Here is a 22,845-nt window from a genome sequence, read left to right as displayed (position 1 = left end):
GCAGCTCCCACCCCGGGGGCGGCCGCGAGTTCTTCTTCGACCGGCACCCGGGCGTCTTCGCCTACGTGCTCAACTACTACCGCACCGGCAAGCTGCACTGCCCCGCCGACGTGTGCGGGCCGCTCTTCGAGGAGGAGCTGGCCTTCTGGGGCATCGACGAGACCGACGTGGAGCCCTGCTGCTGGATGACCTACCGGCAGCACCGCGACGCCGAGGAGGCCCTGGACATCTTCGAGACCCCCGACCTCATCGCGGGCGGCGACCCCGGCGACGACGAGGACCTGGCGGCCAAGCGGCTGGGCATCGAGGACGCGGCCGGGCTAGGGGGGCCCGACGGCAAGTCTGGCCGCTGGAGGAGGCTGCAGCCCCGCATGTGGGCCCTCTTCGAGGACCCCTACTCATCCAGAGCCGCCAGGGTAAGACCAGAATCGACCCTTCCCTGCTCCTCCAACTTCTCCCAGCTCCTTTTCCAACTTTAGTTCTTTTCCACCAAGGGCTCCGGGATGAAGGGGAGAGGGCGAAGACCGCAGATGCGCCCTAAAGATGAGTTTCCAGGTTCATCTGGGGCGGGGTAAACCCGGGGTCCCGGGCCCTCATCCTCCTCCCTTCCAATTCTCCCGCTCCTGACCTTCCATCTCAAACTGAGATTCACTTTGGCAGATGGGACCTGCGGAGCAAATGTCACCTTCTCTGTGCAAGTCTGGGACCTTGTCCTGAGACCACTATCACCTTCATTTTGAATTTTTTCTTTACTTTTTTGTTCCAACTTTTTCCTGTAGCTTGGATGCCTCTTGGTCATCCTGACATGACATTTGCACTGAGGCCTGGACTCTCCCCACATCTGGCTCACCCAGGCAGAGGCTCCAATTAGAGGTCAAATGGGAGGGAACGGGGAAGGGAAGAGGAGTCACGTGTGCAGGGCGCTGTGCCCGAAGGTCCACTTTGTGAACAGAACTCTCGGTGTGGCCTATCTCTTTCCAGGGGAGCAGGGTAGGTATTGAGGTTGCTTGCCTCAGTAAGCTGACCCCTGAGAGCCCGGCTGCACCCTAAAGTTTCCAGTTTCCTTTCCCCTTGGGCTGAATCTATGTTTCTTACAGGTTCCTAATTCTCCAAATCTGAGTAATTATTTTACAGCAAACTTTATTTTACTTTTTGTACTGTGACCCCAGCCTCAGTTTTTCATTTTGGTTTCTACCGTATCTAACAGCTTAAATTTAGTCCTTGACACTCCCAATTAATTATTCATTATTCCATGAAGGGACTATAAAAGTAACCAATAATGCTTCCTTCAGTTTAAAAGAAATACAAATAATGAAAAATTATACAGTATGAGCATGGTTTTTAATTATATATGAGAACCAAGTACTGTATTTAGTGAAATCTTTGTGACTCCATGTGTCTGGTTAGCTCCGCCACCCAGAAGAGACACCACCCGCTGGGGAGAATGGCAATTCATTCAGCTTTACTTTAAATCCGTCCTCATTACTGTCTTTTATGCATATCAGAAATTCTTGCCTCTTAGATATTATGCAGTTGGCTATCTCCTAACTAATCAGAAGTGTCGCTCCTGATATCACTTTGGAGTCTGAAAATTTGTTTTCAGTGAGAAGCAGACAAGGCAACATTGCTACTTTCTTGGATCAGGCATTTGAATGTGTGCAAATTCTAGCATGCCTACATTTATGTATTTAAAGACAGGATCAATAAACTTCAGTTTTGAAGTCTTTCTTTTAAGATCATTCTGTAAGTCCAAAAGGAGTTTGCAATCAGAAAAAAAGTGCATTTATTTAAATGAAATCATAGTCTTATGACCATTACGTCTGTGTTTCTTGCTTTCCAGCTGGGTGCCATAGTACTTTTTCCACTTGATGCTGAAAAGATTAACTAGATTTGTTTTTAGGTTCATTATAGGTTCAGATTGTTTGTTACAAAAAAGACAAAATGTGTATTATCCTGGCTCATGGTAATGCTCTATGATACCTTCATGTTTTATGTTAAATTTTACTGTGAGCTAGGTTACGTAGCAAAATATTTAAGGCAGTTTAACTTTTATCATTGCCATGGAACTTGTTTGTTTGTTTTTTGTTTTGTTTTGTTTTTCTTCTGGTACCAGGAATTAAACTCATGACCTTGCGCTTGCCAGGCAGGCTCTTTGCCACTGAGCTAAATCCCCAGCCCCTTGCCATGGAATTTGATTCCATTGATTACTGACCCAAAGAATAGATCACTGCCTTTAAAATTGCTTTTGCTTTAAATGTTACCTAGATTTTATTGTGATTATATTAAGGATTTGACATGCATTTATTTTATATGAGAAAAGAACACAGATTGGAGAGTAACACAAGGTCAAAGAACAAGTAGAAGCAAAAACAGGGATCACGGACCTTGAAAACCTAGTTAAGACCTTGTATGTTGTAAATGAGCAAGATGGACACTCAGATGATAAGTGATGGCCAAGGTCAGACGTCACGTTGAGAGTAGAGCCAAAATTATTCTAGAGGTCTCATGACACCCTTTTCCAGGCCTTTCCACCAAAACCACTGATTATAATCGATTGCATTGTGAAATCTCTGCAGATCATGTTGCTTTTGAAATTTAATGCCTAATTAAGACATTTACTAGAGTGCTAATTTTGAAAGGTCATTTATGACTCTTTAAAATATACATATTTTAGGATTTTGGCTGGTAGAATTTTAACCTTGTGCTACCCAACAATAGAATTAAAGCATAAGACTTGATTTGACTTCTTAAAAGGGCTCCTGTTTAAACTTTCCATTTTTATTGACCAATCAGTATTTAATAATTTGCTTTCTTTTGTGGGTTTTCTTTAGGAAAATTACTTTTTAAATCATGATAGGTTGCCTAAATCAGAAGATATGGTTTTATTTAAAAGTGAATTATATAATATTTTTATATAAAAATCTTTCAGTGCAGATAATGGGATGACTTAATATTACTTGATTAATTTGATAAATAGAATTCCACTGGGATGCCACAGGATGAAACTAGGTTTTGTATGGCTATGAATATAAAAAACAGAACTCAATTACCAAGTGGTTTGGTTCATTTGTGTTGCTATTGCTACAAGTTTCTTTTTTTTTTTTCTGTTTTGTTTTTTTGTTTTTCTCCGGTACCGGGAACCGACCTCACGACCTTGCGCCTGCCAGGCAGGCGCTTTTGCCGCTGAGCTAAATCCCCAGCCCCTGCTACAAGTTTCATTCTTAATAGAAGTTATACTTCTATAAACTCTTTTTTACATTAGCTTATAATTTAATGAAATAGTTGAATGAATAATTTTAAATGTCTAAATTTCTTTTTCAATTTGTTATTTGTACTTTATTCATTTTCTTTACCCTTTCCCAACGTTGAGGAGATTGGTACAATTATGAAGTACACGTATATTATTTCTAACTTTAAGACCTAAAGCAGTAGTGATAGGAACTTGTTAATTGAATCTTACAACACTATGTTTTTGTACTTTGGTGGTTGGCATCTATGGTTTTTAATTTATGGTGTAAGTACATATTTGAGAAACCTACATTATTCAAGTTAATTTGCCAAATAAGTTTATATTTTATGGCTATGAATTCTTATCCTTAAGAATAGTACTCAAATACAGAAATTTATAAAAATTCAAATATATGTTGTCATGGAAACCTGTTTTAGAGAAAGTGGTATCAGGAAGGAAGGAGGGATTATTATGCTGATGCCAGTGAATGATATTTACAAACAATAAAAGAGGGATATACATACCTGTGAAATTTTGCAAATGAATGAATTTTGCAAATGTTTTCCTCTGAAGACTTAGTGTCATGAGGATAGATACATCCTTGATAGAACTTCTAGAGTTTGTAAAAGTTAGAAATAGTATAAGATACTAGAATCAGAAAATATTTCAGTATATTTATTTCCAATATTGAAGAGATGAAAACAGTTCTAAGTTTCTGGTACTTCTTTTCATTTATTTATTTATTTTTTGGATGGAGACAGGGGGTGATTGAGTTCAGTTCTGTTTTAGAATAGTCTCTATTTTTGGTAATAGATGTGCATCTGTGATTGGCGGGTTGACCTTTCACGTTTTACTTTCAAAGAGCATTTGAAAAAGAAAAAAAAAAACAACAGAAGAACAACATCTGTGTATTCACACTTAAGATTTGGCTCTTTAGTGTAGCTCTAGATGTTTTATATGTGTTCTATTGAATTTTATCTACTACATTCTTATTGGGCACTGTATAATCATCCTGGATCATAAATGAAACAGTAAGCCTATCACTTTGTTATCAAAGTGAAATATTCACTTTATTATCATTTTTGATTGTTTCATTTCTAGAGCATTACTGAACTGTGTTCCCTAATGGAAACTAAATTTAAAATTCCATATTTCAAATTGAATTCAAAGTTTTGAATGTTTAACTTATGTTTTATGGATCAGTCTGTGTCTCTTGCTCAAACTTCACACAAACTGGAAAGAAGTTACAGCAATACTTAGCTGTTAGCATTAAACACATCATTTAATTTTTAAAAATTATAATAATGTAGGACAATTTGCATTATGTACTGAAATTAAATAATGAAATGTATTTATTTTTAGTGTGTAAATATTGTGCCAAATAATACTGATTAATGGCCCAATAGAGCTTGTCCATAAGTATTATTGCCAATTAATAATATTTTTAGATAGTTGATTTATTTAATGAATATTGGTTATCAGTCACTTTCGACCAGAAATTATTCAAAGTAATGGGAATGCATGAAGAAGATGTACTAGCTCTATCTCTCCATTAAGCTCACTACTTAATTTATAATAAAACATTTCCTAATGATAATACTGGTGGAATTTAAGAAACAAGATAGCAGCCAACAAAATTCTCAAGATATTAAAGATAAATTTTCCTCAAGAAAAATCTCCCATAGGAATAGTGCCTGAGAACTGTGGTAACATATTCATGTTAGAAATAATAGTGTTAGCAGGGCAGAGTGGTGAATGTCTACAATCTCCGCACGCTGGGAGGATGAGCAAGAAAATGGAGAATTCAAGGCCAGCTCAAACTACACAGTGCTACCCTGGCTCATTCTGGGCTTAAAACATTACTAGCCTTTATCTTATTAGAAATGTATTAGGCTTTTTTGCGCCTTTCTCCCCTTTTTCTAACTTGATTTGTAGCCCCCGATGTAACCATCTGATATTCACTGCTCTTTTAGGTTCCCACTTATTTCACTTTTGTCCTACTTATAGGGACACTCATTTTCATTTAGTTCCATTCTTTTTCCTTTATCAAATACATGATGTTTCCTTAGGTTTTACCAATGATTCCTTTGTTTTTCATTCTAATGTATACTTTCTCCAGGCAATTTAATGGATGATAGTTTTCACTACCAGCTACGTTGTAGTTGTTCCTGATTGTACTCTGTCATCTCACCTTTTTCTCTTAGCTTTGTATGAAAAATATAACAGCACAGAATCAAAGTTACTCACCAATGTATTGTCTTGCTGCATTGAACCACTATACATCTAGGTAACTAGAGCAGGAAATGGGTATTAACTTATCCTTCTTTTCTTTCACTTTTCCGAATTATGAGGTTGCAAAAGCTATGCCCTATGTATTCTTACTATATTGTCCAACATTCACCCGTGTGTCCTCTTGAGCTTAGAGCCTCATTCACCTATCATTCAAATTACCAATAATATTCCATACCTGTAGGGTTTCATGTGTTTAGCTATCTTCAACATACTGCATTCGTCTTCTATACATTGTTGTCAGAACACTTTCCCTTAGTTAAAATCTTTAGTTGGTGTCCTAAGTTTCCAAATAAAATTTAAACTCCTAAGTATGACAAATAAGACCTTTCTTTCATGGCTTCCACCTTCTCAGGGTTCGGCAACTTTCTGGTCTCTTCATTTTACAATAAGTAATTAATTAAATAAAATTCAGCTGACAACCAATAGGCAAGCGTGGCTATCTTAGTAAATACAGCCTTGAAATTTTAATATGAGAGCTTCTTTAATCCTGATCTTTCTATTTTTAAAGTATTATAGGCTCTCTCTCTTTTTTTTTTTTACAGTATGATGAATGTACTTACACCAAACCATTTGGGGTATGGCCAAGTTTCTTCATTCTTTTTTATTAATTACAAGTCATAGTCAACTGTATAATAATGAGACTCCAGCTTTTTGAAGGGTCTGTTATAATAATATAATGTATTTATATTTTCCATACAAACATTTAAGTGTCTTTTGACCTTTACCATACTACTAACTGTATGGCTCACAAATAAATGTAGTGTAATTAAGTGAAAATATTTTAGCATTGAATAAAATCAGAGATGAACTGATTCAATGAATTACAGAACAAGCGAGTAACTTCAGTTGTCCATTATGCTTTCATCAAGCATGCCAAAGTGAATATAGTTGGGCAGTTTAGATGTGACTTTTGCTATAATATTTTGCTAAGAACTTGTAGACTTGAACTGATAAAATTAAATGAGAATCGAGGAAATTATTCTTCCTTGTCAAGCAATTCATTGTTAAAGCAAATGAAAACAAGGAAAGCCATATATGTATATCAGCCTTCCCCATTTGAAAATGTGTACTACTATCATTAATTTTTTACTATTAAAAATAAAGTAAATGTGATATTCAGGTCTTACTTTTCGGACTTTGGAGTCATATATCCTTTTTATTATGGAAAGCTTTAAAAATATGCCTAAGTGAAATAGGAAAGGCTACTAAAGATAAACACAAATTTCCAGAAGGAAATATAGAGTCAAAGAATCTAAACAATAACTGTGAATATTTTACCTAAATTTAATTCAATTCTATTTGAAATATGAATGGGTTTTCTTTTATTTTGATTCTTTTTTAAATTTAAAAAAAAGTTTTGTCTTTTTGAGACAGGGTCTCATTATGCAGTTGAGGCTGGCCTTGAGCTCACTTTGTAGCCCAGGCTGGCTTTGAACTTTCAGCAATCCTCCTGCCTCAGCCTCTTGAGATGAAGGGGTTTTCTTTTAGAAGAGAAATCTAGCTATTTTTTATAACAGATTAGCACTGCTGCTTGCTTTTTTGTTTTTTTTTACAGGTTAAAGGATGGTATTTAATTTTAATTTTGGGCAGTGAATATTTACACCAAAAGGGAATAGAGCGTAGGCACTGGGAGGAGAAGAAAGTGGTAGTGGAAACACAACTGAATTAAAGTATGGGTTCAGACCTATCAGAACTTACAGTAACCCTGATTTTAATACAAGCAAAATGTCCTTGGAGAAACTGCTTCGTCATTCCCAGTTTGAGTTCTTTTGCCTTGTTCTGAAATTTTGTTAAAAAATGAGGGTAGCACATTGGACTACATAGTATACTAACTTCTATCTACCTCTAAACTTTTATAGGTTTATAGGAAAATTGTTGCTAAAGATTTTGGGTGGTAACCAGGAAGGAACAAAATGTCTGTACCCATTTTGGTTGCACTCTGAGGACCATCACACTAATAGGTAAACCAGAATTGATTTTTTCTCTTGTAACTTTCTACCCTTTTTTCCCTACAGCTGTTGGGTAGCTGCTGCTCTGGTTACCATAGAAACAGGTTAGCTCCTAGCTTCCTGTTTCCATTGAGAACAGCTTTCTCTTAACCACATATTGATCTCAGGAAATCATTTTGCTGTGGCTATGTCATTGAAACCCATAAAGATGATTGGCTCTGTCATTTCCTAGATCTAAAATTCAGTGCAGGTGTGTAGCATGAACCCACAAGGGTAACTGATGAGATAATCTCTGTTTTATTTTCATTTGGAAAGTGCCTTGTCAAAGACACCATCCTTTCCCCCTTCCCACAGTTTATGAAAAAAGAGAAAGTCTTATTCACTTGAGGATTTACAGATGTGCCTAACACATTTAAGTGTTTACAAAATAGTGTCAAATTATTTGGTTCTAATCTATTTTATCATCCAGTCTATTAGAATAATCATAGAGAGTAGTATGCTGGCTAGCACAGTTCATAAGTTTGAGTTTATTGTGCTTATTAACAAAGACTATTTCAAAATAAATATGTATGCATAATGTGTAGCACTCCATATTTCTCTTTTGAGAAAATAGTCCATTTTAGCTTATATGTATGTACCTAATAAGAAGATATATTCATTGTCATAACATAGAGACATACTCAAGGAATAGGTTTATAAAATTTGTATATGGATAGCAGATAAAAGAAATATGACTTAAAAGTTTTGACTGAGGACATTAGTGTGCATATATCCTTGTGTTATATCTGTCCAAAATAAGCTATTTAAATGAGTTGGTCACAGGGAAATAATAGACTTCTGGTATTCATGAGTGTTAGGTTAGGAAAAAAACTGGTAATACAGTACTCTATTTTTTTATTTTAAAGAGAAAAGAATAAAAAAAAAGAAAGAAAATAATGACAGAAGCAAACAACATAAAAACAATAAAAATGATACAGAATTCCAAAACAAGGTGATAGGAAATCAACAACCATTGTAGTATTACATATTCTAGCCCAATTGCTTTAATTCACAAAAAAGGTTGGGGATATAGCTCAGTGGCACAGGTGCCTGCCTAACAAGCACAGAGTCCTGAGTTCGATTCCCGGTACAAAAAACAAACAAACAAACAAATAAATAAATTCCCTGGGCCAGGCATTGTGGCCCACGCCTGTAATCCCAGCACTTGGGAGGCTGAGGCAGGAGGATCAAAGTGAGCTCAAGAGCTCAAGCTTTATGCCTAAACTGCATAGCAAGACCCTGTCTCAAAAAAACAAGGCACAAAAAAAGCAGCTAACACGTTCTGGCCACCACTAGTGAGTGACAACGGTGAGTGCAGAGTTTGTATTTTTTAATATCTGTTTCAGTGTTTTCCTTTATTCTTGGTTGTGCAGTCTAGACTGTGTTTAACATCAAATGTACACAATTTAGCTTCTGGGAAGTAGCGGCATGTTAGGAATAGTTAGGGTATGTTCAGCCCTCTCTGATGTCTTATTGTTGACAGTATCATAAAACTTGCTTCTTTAGGTCATCATTTTATTTCTTCTCCTCCAGATGCACCTCCAGAAGCAGTCTTCCAGGGCTGCCTTCTTAGTTCTGCATCTTATTGTCTCACTACTTTTAAAGCTCCGAGATTAGCCTAAGCACTTCCTTTTTCCCTTGGATTCTTAACCTCTCTAAAAGGATCTATAGAGGCTTCTTAGCCCACAAGCTGAGCACTTTGCAATAAACTTCAGGATATATTTAGATAACTGAGAAATTGCACCTATCTTCCCCTTGACCCCTTTGTATGTATGCCTTTTGCAATATGTTTTCTACTCCTGCTTGATTTATTGTTTTGGGTTTTTTAATGCAATTCTCTTTCAATATATGGTGAAAACTATTGTGGTGGACAGTGTGTTTCATACAGCATTGCCTTCTGAAATTTAATTAACCAGATCATGGTAAATTCACAAAGCAATAACCAGAGAATCAGAGAAGTAAAATGTTGGGTAGTGCTGTTATGTCAGCAGATACAATGCAGAAAAATTTTCCCTGAATTTTCATGGTCAGTTAGCTGAAAGTGGAGTAATAGCAATGAGGAACAACCTTACAGTTCTGGAAGTGGGTGAGAAAATGCACTCCAGAGGAAATGAAACAGAAGAACTCAGAGCAAAATGTCATTGGAAGATGAGAAAAAAATTCGCTGTTTGCAATAGTCACTTAACTAGTCTTCATTCTTGAAAACCAATAATAATCAGGACGTTTTTGTAATCTCACATTTTGAGTCGTCTATGTGCCCAGAAAATGCCACACAAACACTTCAATAGTGTCTTTCTCATTTTTTGGGTGGAGACTGGTTGGTGTGCTGTCGGATCTTAGAGCCTTGTCATTCTTCATGTGTCTAACTGTACTGCTGACTTCTGAAAAATCACAGCAAAAGCCAAGATAGTCTTTTTCAAGATAGAGTTTTTTTTTTCCTTTGCAGTGAATCTATAGAAAGAGAGGCAAAGGCACTAGGTTGCCAACTTTGTTCCCAGGCATTCTTTTATAGTAGTACTTAGTTCAGATTTAAAAAATTATTTAGTAAGTTATAAAAATGCAATACACCTTTTATAAAATAAAATATTTTAAATAATATTATTAATACATTTAAACAATGTTCCTTTACTCTAATTTTAAGAAGATGTATTAATGAGTTATATTTAAGTGAAAGTGAGTTGGACAATATTAATTATTTTTGAGATAGGGTCTTGCTGTGTAGTGCAGCCTGGCTTTGAACTGACTATGTAGCCCTGGCTGGTGTAGAACTCACAGCGATCCTCCTACTTTTTCCCTCTAACTTCTGGCATCACAGGCCTGGGCCACCATGCCTGGCTTTATAAATTATGATTTGAGGAATGCATTATCAGATCGAATTTAATGAAGGAGCCAGATATTTTTCTGAACTCAAATAAAATTTGCATGTGTCCTTGCTATTTACACAACAGAAATTCAGACATGCGTCACTTCTTGTAGATCTTTAAATTTATTAATTTATGTTAACATCCTATTTGCTAAATATGAATATTATATAATAATTTTAACAGAAATGATGACATATTAGGAATAGCTTTCTTACTGATGTTGATATATTAACTTTGGATAGAATTAGTAAAATTGGATTTAAAAAACATAAGATCATAGTTATTACAGTTCACCTTATCATTTATGTTGTGCTGTTTCTGTTAGGTGTCTCTGGGGAGCAATGATAGGATAATTATGAAAGTTATTAAAATATGCTTCATGTGACCTGTATTTTGAGTAGCTTGAACAGGAAATTGACAGCATACAACCTGAATTGGCCATTGTCTGTGAAAACAAAATCAAAATAGCAGTAACTTTTGATTGTTTTAAAGCTATTAGAACTTTGTTATCAGGCCTGAGTGGAGCCATCACAGTCATATAATATGATTAGTGATGTACCAAAGTTGAAAAACTATCATATTTATATCATGATGGATAGATATTGGTGAACTTATGGTTTATCTGTAGTCCCATAATGGTATTGACTATGCTTTGATATTTATAATACAATGCTAGAGACACAGAATTCAAACAAACTAATGGAGTCACACCTACATATTTAAAGACATAAAAAGTGATTAGATGAGACAAAAGCAGGGTTGGCTTTAATCAGTTGCTTTAATTTCTTCTGTAAGTCTGCAGTTGAAGTTTGATCTTTAATATGTACATACTATAAGTTATTTAGGGTCTTACATTAAATGATTGTTTTCAAAATATATTTTTTAAAAAATTTGTGTATCATTGACTTAATTCATCTCTAATTTGTCTATTTTTGTCATTTTAGTGACATTTGATTTCTAGAAGTGAGTGCAGTTTTCAGAATACTTGACATTGTACTTCAGTACTGAGTTTCTTTCCATATGGCATTTTGTGTTTCCTGTACCTTGGCTTGCATTGAAAAGCTGACAAAATATCATGTTGTTGTTGAGCATGTGTACATTATTCTTTCAACAAACTGGGCAAGAGCCAAGAATCAACAATTCTAATGTTTTAAAATCTCTCTGCTGACAGTTACTAAAGTCTACTATTGGATAGGTCTATCTTATGTAATAAGAATGCAAAACAAATTAAGATTTATCATTTGGCTTCAGGATTCTTCTATTCTGTAGGTACACAAGAAGATCTGGTAATCTATGATTACAGACTAACACGTTGAATGCTATAGTAGAGATAATTGGTATAGAGGAGGCACACTGAGTAGAGAGGGACAGGTTCTACTATACAGAGTGTATGGAGTTCTCAATAACTCTCAGAAGATACATAGGCATTTCCCAGCAATTAAGGGAAAGTTCAGTTGAGTAATGAGACCTACAGAGGCTGGAAGAAGACACCATGGTGAGTAAGAACAAGAAGCACAAAGACCAGAAGGTAGAGAATAAAGGATGGAGAACAGGATAGAGAAGTATGGAGGGTGAAAATTGCAGGAGAAGGAATAGCTGGGCTTATTAGATTTTCTGCTGAGTCATCAGCCTCAGTCAGGAAAGGACTAGACACTACTTTCTCAGTTTATTCAAAATTTTTCATTCTCAAACTTAGCTCTGCTGAGAAATAACCTAAAATGATTAACAAAATTGTAGTTATGATGGTGCATACGATAGATCCTAGTTATGCAGGATTTGAGTAGGAATCATATCAGGTGAGTATTTTCGGGTTGTAGTTGGCTGCTTGTTCAGGACGGGTGAGGGCTGATGTAACTGCTACAGAAACAAATATAATTGAACAGTGAATTAAGAGAAGAATCAGTGTTTCCCAAAACACGTTTTGTAGACCTGCAATGATGTAGGATGTTAACTGATGCTGTTCCTCAAATGGCTTTGTGGGTGGAGTAGTTTGGAAACAAGTTGAAAATAAAACTGTATAGTTGTTTTTTAATTGCATATCTTCTTAGGGTCAAATAGTTGAAGTACTGGCTGACTGCTTGACAGTTGGTTTTGAAGTGGAAATGGTTTGGTGTTAAGAGCTGAGCTAGATCTGTGAACTCTGACTCCACCACTGACTTGCTGTATAATCTTTAGTAAGTTACTTCTCTAGGTTTCCTCTTGCTCAGTTAGATCAGGGAGAAAACAATAGTATCCTATTCAGGGGATTGCTGTAAGGATGAACTGAACATATTCATGTTAAGAATCTAGGCCTGGTTCTACAAATGTTAAATGTATTGCTGTTATTAGTAATTCCTTGAGGCAAGCGTCAGTCATTTTTGGAGGGAATATGGTTGTAATGGCCCTCAGCAAGGACTCTTTCTGGTATTTTGAATGTTTGTGAAGCAGTAAGTTATCTGTTCAAGAGATTTTGCCTGTAGATACTTACTGATTATCTGCCTGAGAAGTCGCAGTGGTGGCTCTCACTCATGATTTATAGTACACATTTTACTGCGTATCAGGCATTTTTCTTGTCCTCAATATGCTTGTAGTTTACTAGGAGAGAACAAAACGGTGATAATAGTGCCAAATCATGATGTCTTTAGTACAAGTAAGAGGTAAGTTATGGTGCGCTGGAGGTTAACACAGTCTCGTTAGGGTTTGTAGTAATTTCTTTCTGGAGAAAAATATGTCTCTGTTAGTAGAGGAGGATGCAGAGGAGATACCCAGATTTTTCTGACAGTGGGAAGAGTGTAAACAAAGTTTCTAAAGGAAAGGAAGGCAGGGCATTTCACAGCACTGACAGTAAAATACCCCCTGCAGCACTGCGTTGTAAGGGCTGGATATATGTAGCTGGAGGGAGAGCTGAGACTTGCTGAAAATCCTTGATGAGGGTTTTTTTTTTTTTTTTTTTTTTTGAGACGTCTGATCTTCCTGTATTGGTAATAGGGTGATTTTGAAGGAGTTGTAAGCAGAACATTAACCTGAAGATTTTTACTTGGGAATATCATCCTGAAGCCTTTAAAGCTGAAGAGGGGATGGCTCTGGAGAAGGTGAGCATAAGGTTTTTAGGAGGGCTATGACTTCGCATGTTGTCAAAGTAATACATGCATGAGTTCTAATTGATTAGGTGCAGTTAGTAAGGCAGAGAGAAAGCTAAGAATTTCCCACATTCTTTTTGTATAAGAAGATGAAAGTACCTTTACTATCTCTTTCTAATCTAAGATTGAATGGTTATTATTTGAAAATTTGGTTTATGAGCAATTATTTGTCCATGAGATTTAATGTTATAATATTTGGAATTATATTTTGTGATTTTTTTCTTTTATATTTTGGTATCAGTTACCCCATTAAGAAGGCTATTTCATAGGTTTTATGGTTGTGAAATTAGACGCTAAGTATCCCTCTTAAAGTTTTGGTTGTTGTAATTACCACCATAACAAGTTGGTGAGGGATAACTAGTCCTCTCTCCAGGAAATATGGGATTTTTATTGCTACTACTTTGGTCTAAATCCCAAGAAAATAATATTAATTTTTGCACAGTTTTCATAAGAAAGAACACACTGTTCAATGTAAGAGTCCATGTGGATTCCAAAGATAGACTCTTAAATTGAACGGGGGATTTAACAAAGTGGTAATATGGTTCTGATGTTCAAAGTACTTCTTATAAACTTCCTTTTCAACTAGGCTAGGAAGGAACAACACTAATTGGGAGGAAAAATGAAGAAGAAAACAAGTGTCCAAGAGCTGAACTGTAAAGAAGATGGTAACTTCAAATTCAAAAATCTTTCATATTTTCTGGTTGCTCCATTCCATATTAGTGAGTTATAACTTACCAGAATGCAGTGTCTTTTTGATTTTTAAAAATATGGCAATTAGGCAATTTCAAAAATTCTGCTTTATTTCTGCCATTGTCTCCATTACTTTCTCTTTGCTTGGATAAAATACCTGAATCTCACAAGTTAAAAGAGGAAAGGTTTATTTTTAGCTCACAGTTTGTAGAGGTTTTAGTCCGTAGTCAGCTGGCTCCAAGGCAGGGCTGCATGGCAGAGGGGCATGCAGAGGAGGTCTGGTAAGAAGGCAGAAGGAAGCAATGAGCCTGATGTCCTCCTTTTTCCTTTTTATTCCATTCCATCTACAAGCTTAGTAATTGGTGTTACCCACACCCAGTGTGGTACTTCCCATTCCCTACACCCAAAACTGTGCTAAACCAATCAGTGGGCTAATTTAGTTACCACACACCCTGAATTCGGATTCACATGTCCTGAATCCAGCCCTGTGAAAGCCCCATCTACAGATGCATGAGACTTTGGGGAGACATCTAGATACAAGCCATAAAAGGCATTCATGTTAGCCCCTTGTTATGACTTAGGCCAAAACATCCCCTACAAGTTTCCCGTGTTCAGAAGTGAGGCTTTCAGAAAGTGACTGGACCATAAGAGGACTTCAGTTCTGCTGTTAGCAGGAGGAGCTTGGTTGAAGAAGTGAGTCTCCTGAACAAGTATGGTTTTGGCCATGGCTCCTTTTTTTTTTCTGCTTCCTGGCTGCCTTGGGTTGAACAGCTTACCTCTGCCATGCCCTTGTATGATGCCATTTCTGTCTTGGAGCCAGTCAGTCATGGACTAAGCGATCTGGAGCTATGAGTCAAATAAACCTCTCCTACTTTAATTTGTGGATGGGATGGGAAGATGAGTAATAGTTTACCCATAGATTTTTATTTTGTTTGTACACTTTAGTTCTTATATTTTATATAATCAATTCTCTTTAAATATCTTTTCCTCTGAAAGAGTGTGGGATGACTACAGAATAGTGTTTGTGGGTAAATATGCAGGACGAGGCAGAAACATGGGATGTCCTTTCTGGTGGATGTGTCAAAGTAGGTTGGCAACTGGGTGTGCTCTGAAGGTCTAAGCAAGGAAATTTTATTTGGAGATAAACTCTAATATTTTAGTCAATACAGAGCTTTTGTAATTTTTTCCATTTTCTCTATGTATCTTAAGAAAATCTTTACTTTTCTTTAAAATTAAAAAAATCTGAGGGTAATTTAGTTTGCTTTACTTTTCTCTATTATATCAATATATATAGTTAAGAAATATCTTCTGTTGATCCCCTCATTTAGAGAACTGTTTTATGGGGTATATATCAAGGACAAATTCTTTATCCAGCCACTAAAGAAAATGGGGGAACCTCCTGAGCAGTTGTTCTGCAGCCAGTCCCATCTCCCAGGGCCTGGTTGCCTCTGAACTTGAGGTTCTTCTAGATTTTTTCTGAGAAGAAAAGAACCAACTTCAAGAACTACCCTTTTTTGTATTGATATTGAATTATATTAACACATTCTTAACCTGCATCTCCATTGGATCCATCCTACATGCTATGCACTGATAGCAACTTATCCTATTCTTCATCTGTTTGATGTTTTTCATCATTTTAAATGAGATTTGAGTAAGGAGATGAGGTTCTTTGACTAGAATTTCATGGTAGGTATGCTTCACTTAGCAAAAGGGTAAGTCCTGAAGAATGTGTAGATGTGTAGTTATATGATTTCATCTTTTTGAGAACATCACAAAGTGGAGGCTTACATGCTTAAAATTGTGGAGCTAACAGTATATCATAAATACTGTACCATATATTTATATGGAGGAATGCAGGAGAGGGGGATAAGATCAGGACTTAAGAAGAATTTAGACGTGTCATGTACATGTACCAACTCCCTACAGTGGATGTATCATTATGTACTGCAAACATGGAGTAATTAAAAATAAAAATAAAAAAAAAATAAATGCAGTGTATACCATATATGTATACCCTACTGCTCATAGGCTACAAACATGTACAGCATGATATTATATTGTGGCCAACCATAACACATTGCTAAGTATCTGTATGTCTATGCATATGCAAATGTAGAGAATGTACAATAAAAATAAAATAACAGATAAAACTGGTACCCGTGCATAGCAAACTTTAGATGCATGGAGTTTTTAGGACTGGGTGTTGCTCTGGGTGAGTCAGTGAGTGGTGTGTGGGTATAACAGCCAAGGAGCTGGAACAGAAACTATATATATATATATATATATTTCTTTTTTTGTACTATTTAATTTAAAAGAGTACTATTTTTAAGCTATTTACTATTTAATATAAAATATATATTTTTACTATTAAAAATATATGTATATTTTTACTACTAAAAATATATGTATATTTTTACTACTAAAAATATATGTATATTTTTACTATATATATTTTTTTACTATATATATATAGTTTCTGTTCCATACTAACTCTGAGGTATAATACTGAGTTTCTTGTCCACATGCATTATGAACTTGTGTGTAAGGACATTCTTTCACTCTTTTCATTGTTGTTCCCCAGAGTTATGAACACTATCTGACAATTTTCTAAGTAGATTTAAAAAATTATTAATTGTTTGTTTCTAGTGTACAACTTGATGTTTTGATATATGTTTGTAGTATGATGTAATTAGTCTAATTAACAAATTCAGCACCTTACATACTATTTGTGGTGAAAGTATTTAACTTACTATTTTTTTGTTTGTTTGTTTGTTTGTTTTCCGGTACCAGGAATTGAACTCATGGCCTTGCGCTTGCCAGGCAGGTGCTGTGCTGCTGAGCTAAATCCCTAGCCCCTGTGGTGAAAGTATTTAAAATCTACCCTTTTAAAATATAAAAGGAATTATTATTTGTTGCAGTCACTATTCTGTGCAATAGATCATGAGAGCTTATTACTGTCAATTGGTTGTTAGCACTGTCTGGATAATTTCATGATTTTCTTTGCCTTCAAGGTTGTATTTCTTTATCATTATGCTCCACAAAAGCAACACTTTTCTTTGAGTTCAGCTACTTTCCCCATTTTTAAAATCTTCTTTGGTCTCCAAATAAATAATCCAAGTGACACAAATTCACAGCCTCTGTTTAATATGCAAGTTTGTCATTTCCTTAAGAAGCTTGTTAGACTAACATGTAAAAATTCTTGAAAATTATCACATGAACAACGTGACACTTTGTCATCTGCCCACTGAGAATACACTTGTAAGAACCATGAACTTTGATCATTTAGCAGATGTTTGTGATTCCCCACAGAAACTATGCCCTTAAGTTGGAATAATGAATGTGCTTTAATTTTTTACACAGAGACATTGCCAGTGGGAGCAAATGCCAAGGCCCCATTAGGCAGAGAAGCATCTGACTAACAATAATAGATGACACTGATTGTCTCGCTAATTACATGGACGGAAGACCTTCACTGAAGGATGCTGTGTCCTAAGAAAAGATGCTGAAGAACAGATGTTGCAGCAGCCAGGAAATTAGGCAAAGAGAGCCGGAAAAAAAGGGATTCCTATTCATTGCCTTCTTATTACTGTTTCATTTAATAAGTTAGAGATATTTAAAGGTGAAAGTTTTCCACCACCATCTTGAATATACTTCATCAAACCAGTGCAGTAAAGAAGACTGATATATCTAAAACCTAATTATGCCCAGATGTCCGTTTGTGTCATGGGCAATAACAGGACTGAGACAGGCATTTGAAGAAACATGTACATTATAGTGAGATTAAATGAGAAAGGTCTCCACCTATAAAACGATTATATAAACATTTAAATATTATATATATATATATAAATGATGATAAAGTAAAACTCTTGTTTTTAGGAAAAGTCCTTGTGAGATAGTAGATTAAATGAAACTTACATAATACTCAAAACAATATTAGAATAAATGTCTTGGTTTAAAATGAAGAGTATTTAGAGATTATTTACTCATTTTTAAAACAAGAAATACTCTTAAATTAGAAGTAAGCTTTTATGTAGTGGAACACTGAAGAAATATTGAATAGATGAAGGAAGAAAATGGCCCTTCAAATTACCTCCTATTATTTTTTCTTTTGTGATGCCAAATTGGTTCTTTACTATATCCAACAAATACTTTAATTTTCTACCATGTTCCTGGTTTTGCAGTCTATAATTAGATTGGATATTTTCTCATTTACGTCAATTCTTGTTTGTTTTCTAATTTTTTTCAATCTCTTCCATTTGCTTTTGTTTTCTTGAGCCAGTATCTCTTTGTGTTTATAGAAAACCAAACTAGGTCATTTTAATGGGATGCTTTTACTCTGAAACTGAGGATGCTTCTTCCCATATCTCTTGCTGCTGGTTCTCTTTCTACTGCCACCCTCATCCTTCATTTCTCGTGGTATTTTCCTTTCAGTTTTCCTACCTTACCGGCAGAGATGGACATGATGTTGGAATGCAGAAGGACTCAGAATTGTTTTGCATTTACTCACGATCCATTTAGGCTCTAGTGTAATCTTGCTTTTAGAGATAGTGTATTATGATGGCTAACATTATAGATATTGGCATTACACATACGTGGATTTGGATGTGACCTGATGACATTTTATAACCTTAGATGATCAAAATTTCTACTTCATATTTGTAAAAGCACCTCCTTAGAAGATTAAATGATGAAAATGAAATGAGATAATGTATCATATGCATAGCAGAGTGCTCTACATAAAGTGAAGATTCTCTACATGATAGCTATTATTATGACAAGCTGAAGGTTCAGCTGAAAGTCAGCATCTTTAGTTTAATAATTGGTATGTTTCAAGGGCTTTTTGTATGTTTAAGCCTAGGGAATGGAGACCCTCTTTTCATGGGCTCAGAGGTAGAAAATCCAGCAGATTGTAAACGTGCTTTGAAAATTATTTGTAATTTTTTTTTGTATCTGGAATTGAACTCAGGATCTTGTGCTTGCCAGTCAGGTGCTTGTGCCATTGATGTATACCTCCAGGTCCTTATTTATAATTTTTATCAATAGGTTATAATGTACAACTGACAGCCCTGGATCAGTGCTGTAACTATCACTGATTAGGTGTGGACCCTGAACAGAAATGAAGTAGGATAACATTCCTGATATCATTGCCTAACTCTCTGTGTGAGAGGTAAGGAATGAATGGTCAAGAGATACAGAAGAGATGAGGATACCTTTTGTTTAATGAGTTACTTCCTGGATTCTGGCAGATTGTTACTTTTGCGCTTAATTTTCTGCACTTAGTGTCATGTATCAGTCTTGCTGTATGTTTTTATGGGTGCATTGCAGAGATTGCCAGAAAAAATGTTACCAACTTAACTTTCAGTTTCAGATATGTTACACATAAGTATTTTACTACAAGTACCTATACTAAATTATGGGCCATACTTGCACTAAAGATTTTTGTTGTTTATCTGAAATTTACAAAAGACAGGATCCTGTATTTTTATTTGCTGAACCTGGTAACCCTACATTACACTTTAATGACAATTCAGAAGGAAATTTCTGATGCTCTGATTTTGCAGACTTTCTTACTGTTTTATCATTAGTCATATGCACACAATTTTGCAACTCACCATATTCATAATGTAGGTCTAAGTAACTTTTGAAGCAGTCTCTGCTCGAATAGAGATAGGTAACTCTTCTGGCCGCCCAGGGACATTGCTGTCAGAACAAAAGCACATACGTTTGAGTCTTTGCCAGAGGTGATATCTGGGGACCACTTGCCAAAAAAAATTGAAATTTAATATCATTTTCTTTAAACATTATTGAACCCAAATACTTCAAATGACTCTATATCTTTTTTCTGTTTTTATGAGATGTTACATAATTTCTAATACTTTCACATTGACAACATGTTCTATATTTTTTTGAAAGACAGTAGTACAAAAAAATTTTAATTAGTGATAAATAGTTAGACACAAAGATTAAACTACTTGAGGAATTCTTGTAACTGTTTAGGAGCTGTGTAAAAATCAATCTTTTTATTGCATTTGTGTTTTTAAATCTATGGGTGTGTATATTCCTTACTTGTGGTAATTTAGCTTCTCACAATTTTCATTTATCATCCTCAGGTTCTGGGAATTTAAGTTCTCATAATTTTCATTTATCACCCCTTGGTTATTATATTTATGTTATTACTGTGGATAATTTCAGGCAGGCAATAGTCAGTGGGTGATTAAACTTAAATGGACCAGGTCTGCTCCGAGGTGCACTGTGGGTAAGGTTCCTTCTTCCACAGTCTCTCCCACTGCCCATGTATCTTCTGAAAATAGTAGTGCAGGTCTGCTCCAGCATGATTCAATAAGTGAGGGACAGAGAGGTGAAGAGCTGTACCTGAGAAAATTGAGACAAGGAAAAAGGTTGGAACAAAAGAGCATATCCTACAACTGTAATTCAGTGAGGCAGATTTTCGAATGTTTGGTAAAATGTCTGTTGAAGTCAGTTCCAATAGAGGAATTTCAAAAATGTTCTAAACAACAGCAATGTCATACTAAGGGCATAATCTCTTGAAGCAGAAGTGTGCTCTTCACCGCACGAGTCCTTTGGGTTGTTGTATCATAAAAAACAAATTCTGTCTGAGCAATGAGTCACACTCTATCTCCACTTATGGGTTCACAATTTGCTTTGTGCACTGGAGCCTCTTAGAAATTTCATTTAAAACAAGTGTCCTTCCAAATTCCTTTTTTTTTTTTTTCCTGAAAATACCATTTCATGGAATATCTTTGAAAAAGTACTGTCCTTATGGCACTTTTAAAAGGACTAGAGCATCTAAGAGCTTATCTGAGTTTTGATTTGTGTATATTTAAATGCATTGCTTTAAAGTCACATATTGCAGTAAATGTGTTAAGATGTCTAGTTCAAGGAAAATGACACCTGTGGCACACATTTTCGAACTACAGGGTTGGGATGGGAAGATACCAATTTTGTGAGATAATTACTCAGCTCCAAATTGAATGCTTTTGAGTTTGGCCACTGTTCAAGACACATTTGGGAGTTTTGAATGCATAATTGCTACAATATATTAAGGGATCGTGAATTGAAAAAAATAATTTGAAAGTTGGATGTCTTTCTGTAAGTGAATTCCAGTCCTTTAAATTACAAGAAAGAAGGGTGAAATGCTGTTAGTTTTATAATTTGCAAAATTGTTTATCAACCTAGTAAACTCACTTTTAGGAATTAATTTATGATGGTGTATCAGACAGGAGAAAACCAATTTCTGTAAAAATATCCCTTGAAATATTATGAGGTTGAAAATTTGTAATCATTTTAATTTCTAAAAGGGATATATTTAATTGTGACAAATTCATATGAAAAGGTATGATTAGTCCTTCATATTACTAGACCTGTATCTGTGAGTTCAACTGAGAATTGAAAATATTTGGGAAAAATTGCATCTGTACTGAACATGTACAGACTATTTTTCTTGTCATTATCCCCTGAACAATACACACATTTCCATAATAATTTTATTATATTAAATATTATTACTCATTTAGAGATGATTTAAAGTATGTGAGAGGATATTTGTAGATTATATTCAAATCCTATACCATTTATATATCCATGGATTTTGGTGTCTATGAGGTCCTAGAACCAATCTATCAAGGATAATGAAGGATCACTGATCTAGCACGAAAAATATTTAGGAAGTAATAGTAACAAAAAATATCCACACTAAAATGTTGTCACAGAAGTTTTTTTAAATTTCGGATATTATTAATAATTTAAGTAAGTATGAGATAAATAAATGCCAAGAACCTATAAAAAGTTATAGTTTTTATAACTGAATTATAGAGATTTGAGGTCACTTTTTGTTCTAAAATACTATATATTTCAGAATTTTGCCCAGTGGTCATTTATTATCTTCATTAAAACCCAGAAATAAAACATCTTTAAAAGTTTAAGATATGGTGGTACTACACATGCGGGTACTAGTGCTGAAGATGTGACATGTTAGTAATTCTATGTCATTCTTCTTTGAAGCAATAGTGAAACTATAAAAATGCTCATCTGCAGTGTCTAAATACACCACAGAAAGAAATTGTCAGTGAAAAAAATGAGGCATACCGAACAATTTCATTTATTCACAACTCAGTTATTGATTGAGATCTATGCCTCCTAAGTGCTGTTTGTTGACATTATTAGTGCTGGCTCTGAGGGTCTGTATGCTCTAGTTGGGGCTTGGGCTGTAGTGGATAGGTATACAGACAAATACAATTTGATAAATTCATGTGAGAAATACTCAGAATATCTTAAAAACTCACAGAATGGACATCTAATCCAGACCTAAAAATCATATTACCTTGAGGAGGCAGCCTGAACAGGGTCCTAAAGTACAGGTTGTGTGTAGACAAGAAAAGAATAAGAAGAGAAATTTTCCCTAGGAGGTGGGGAAACACCAGGAATGCCTCAACAAGTTAGTTGTTTCCTCTGGAATAGTGTACAGAGGTATGGAACACATAGTAAGGGAAAACCTAATGAATTTCCTCTAAAAGTGTTATTGCAGGAATTCCAAGAAGGGTTTTCAGAGAAGCCCAAAGAAAAATTCCCAAAATGTAAGATTTGTAGATTATTTTCTATTATGTGACTCTATTGAAGGCATATTTCTTTTTTTTTTTTTT

The 22,845-nt window shown here is 35.4% G+C and overlaps 1 protein-coding gene across 1 annotated transcript in view; it reads left to right on the top strand.

Annotated features, from left to right (window-relative positions):
- The window catches only part of Kcnc2 (potassium channel, voltage gated Shaw related subfamily C, member 2), a gene marked incomplete in the record, with an annotated part of 179,334 nt that overhangs the window by 1,549 nt on the left and 154,940 nt on the right, over positions 1 to 22,845 (top strand). The window contains 1 exon segment of the mRNA XM_013517673.1: positions 1 to 416. Coding sequence (XP_013373127.1) covers positions 1 to 416 — 416 coding nt within the window.

This window comes from Chinchilla lanigera, unplaced genomic scaffold (genome assembly GCF_000276665.1).
Source record: "Chinchilla lanigera isolate Chin_1 unplaced genomic scaffold, ChiLan1.0 scaffold00004, whole genome shotgun sequence".
Taxonomy (NCBI): Eukaryota; Metazoa; Chordata; class Mammalia; order Rodentia; family Chinchillidae; genus Chinchilla; species Chinchilla lanigera.
This window is presented reverse-complemented; position numbering and strand designations above follow the sequence as displayed.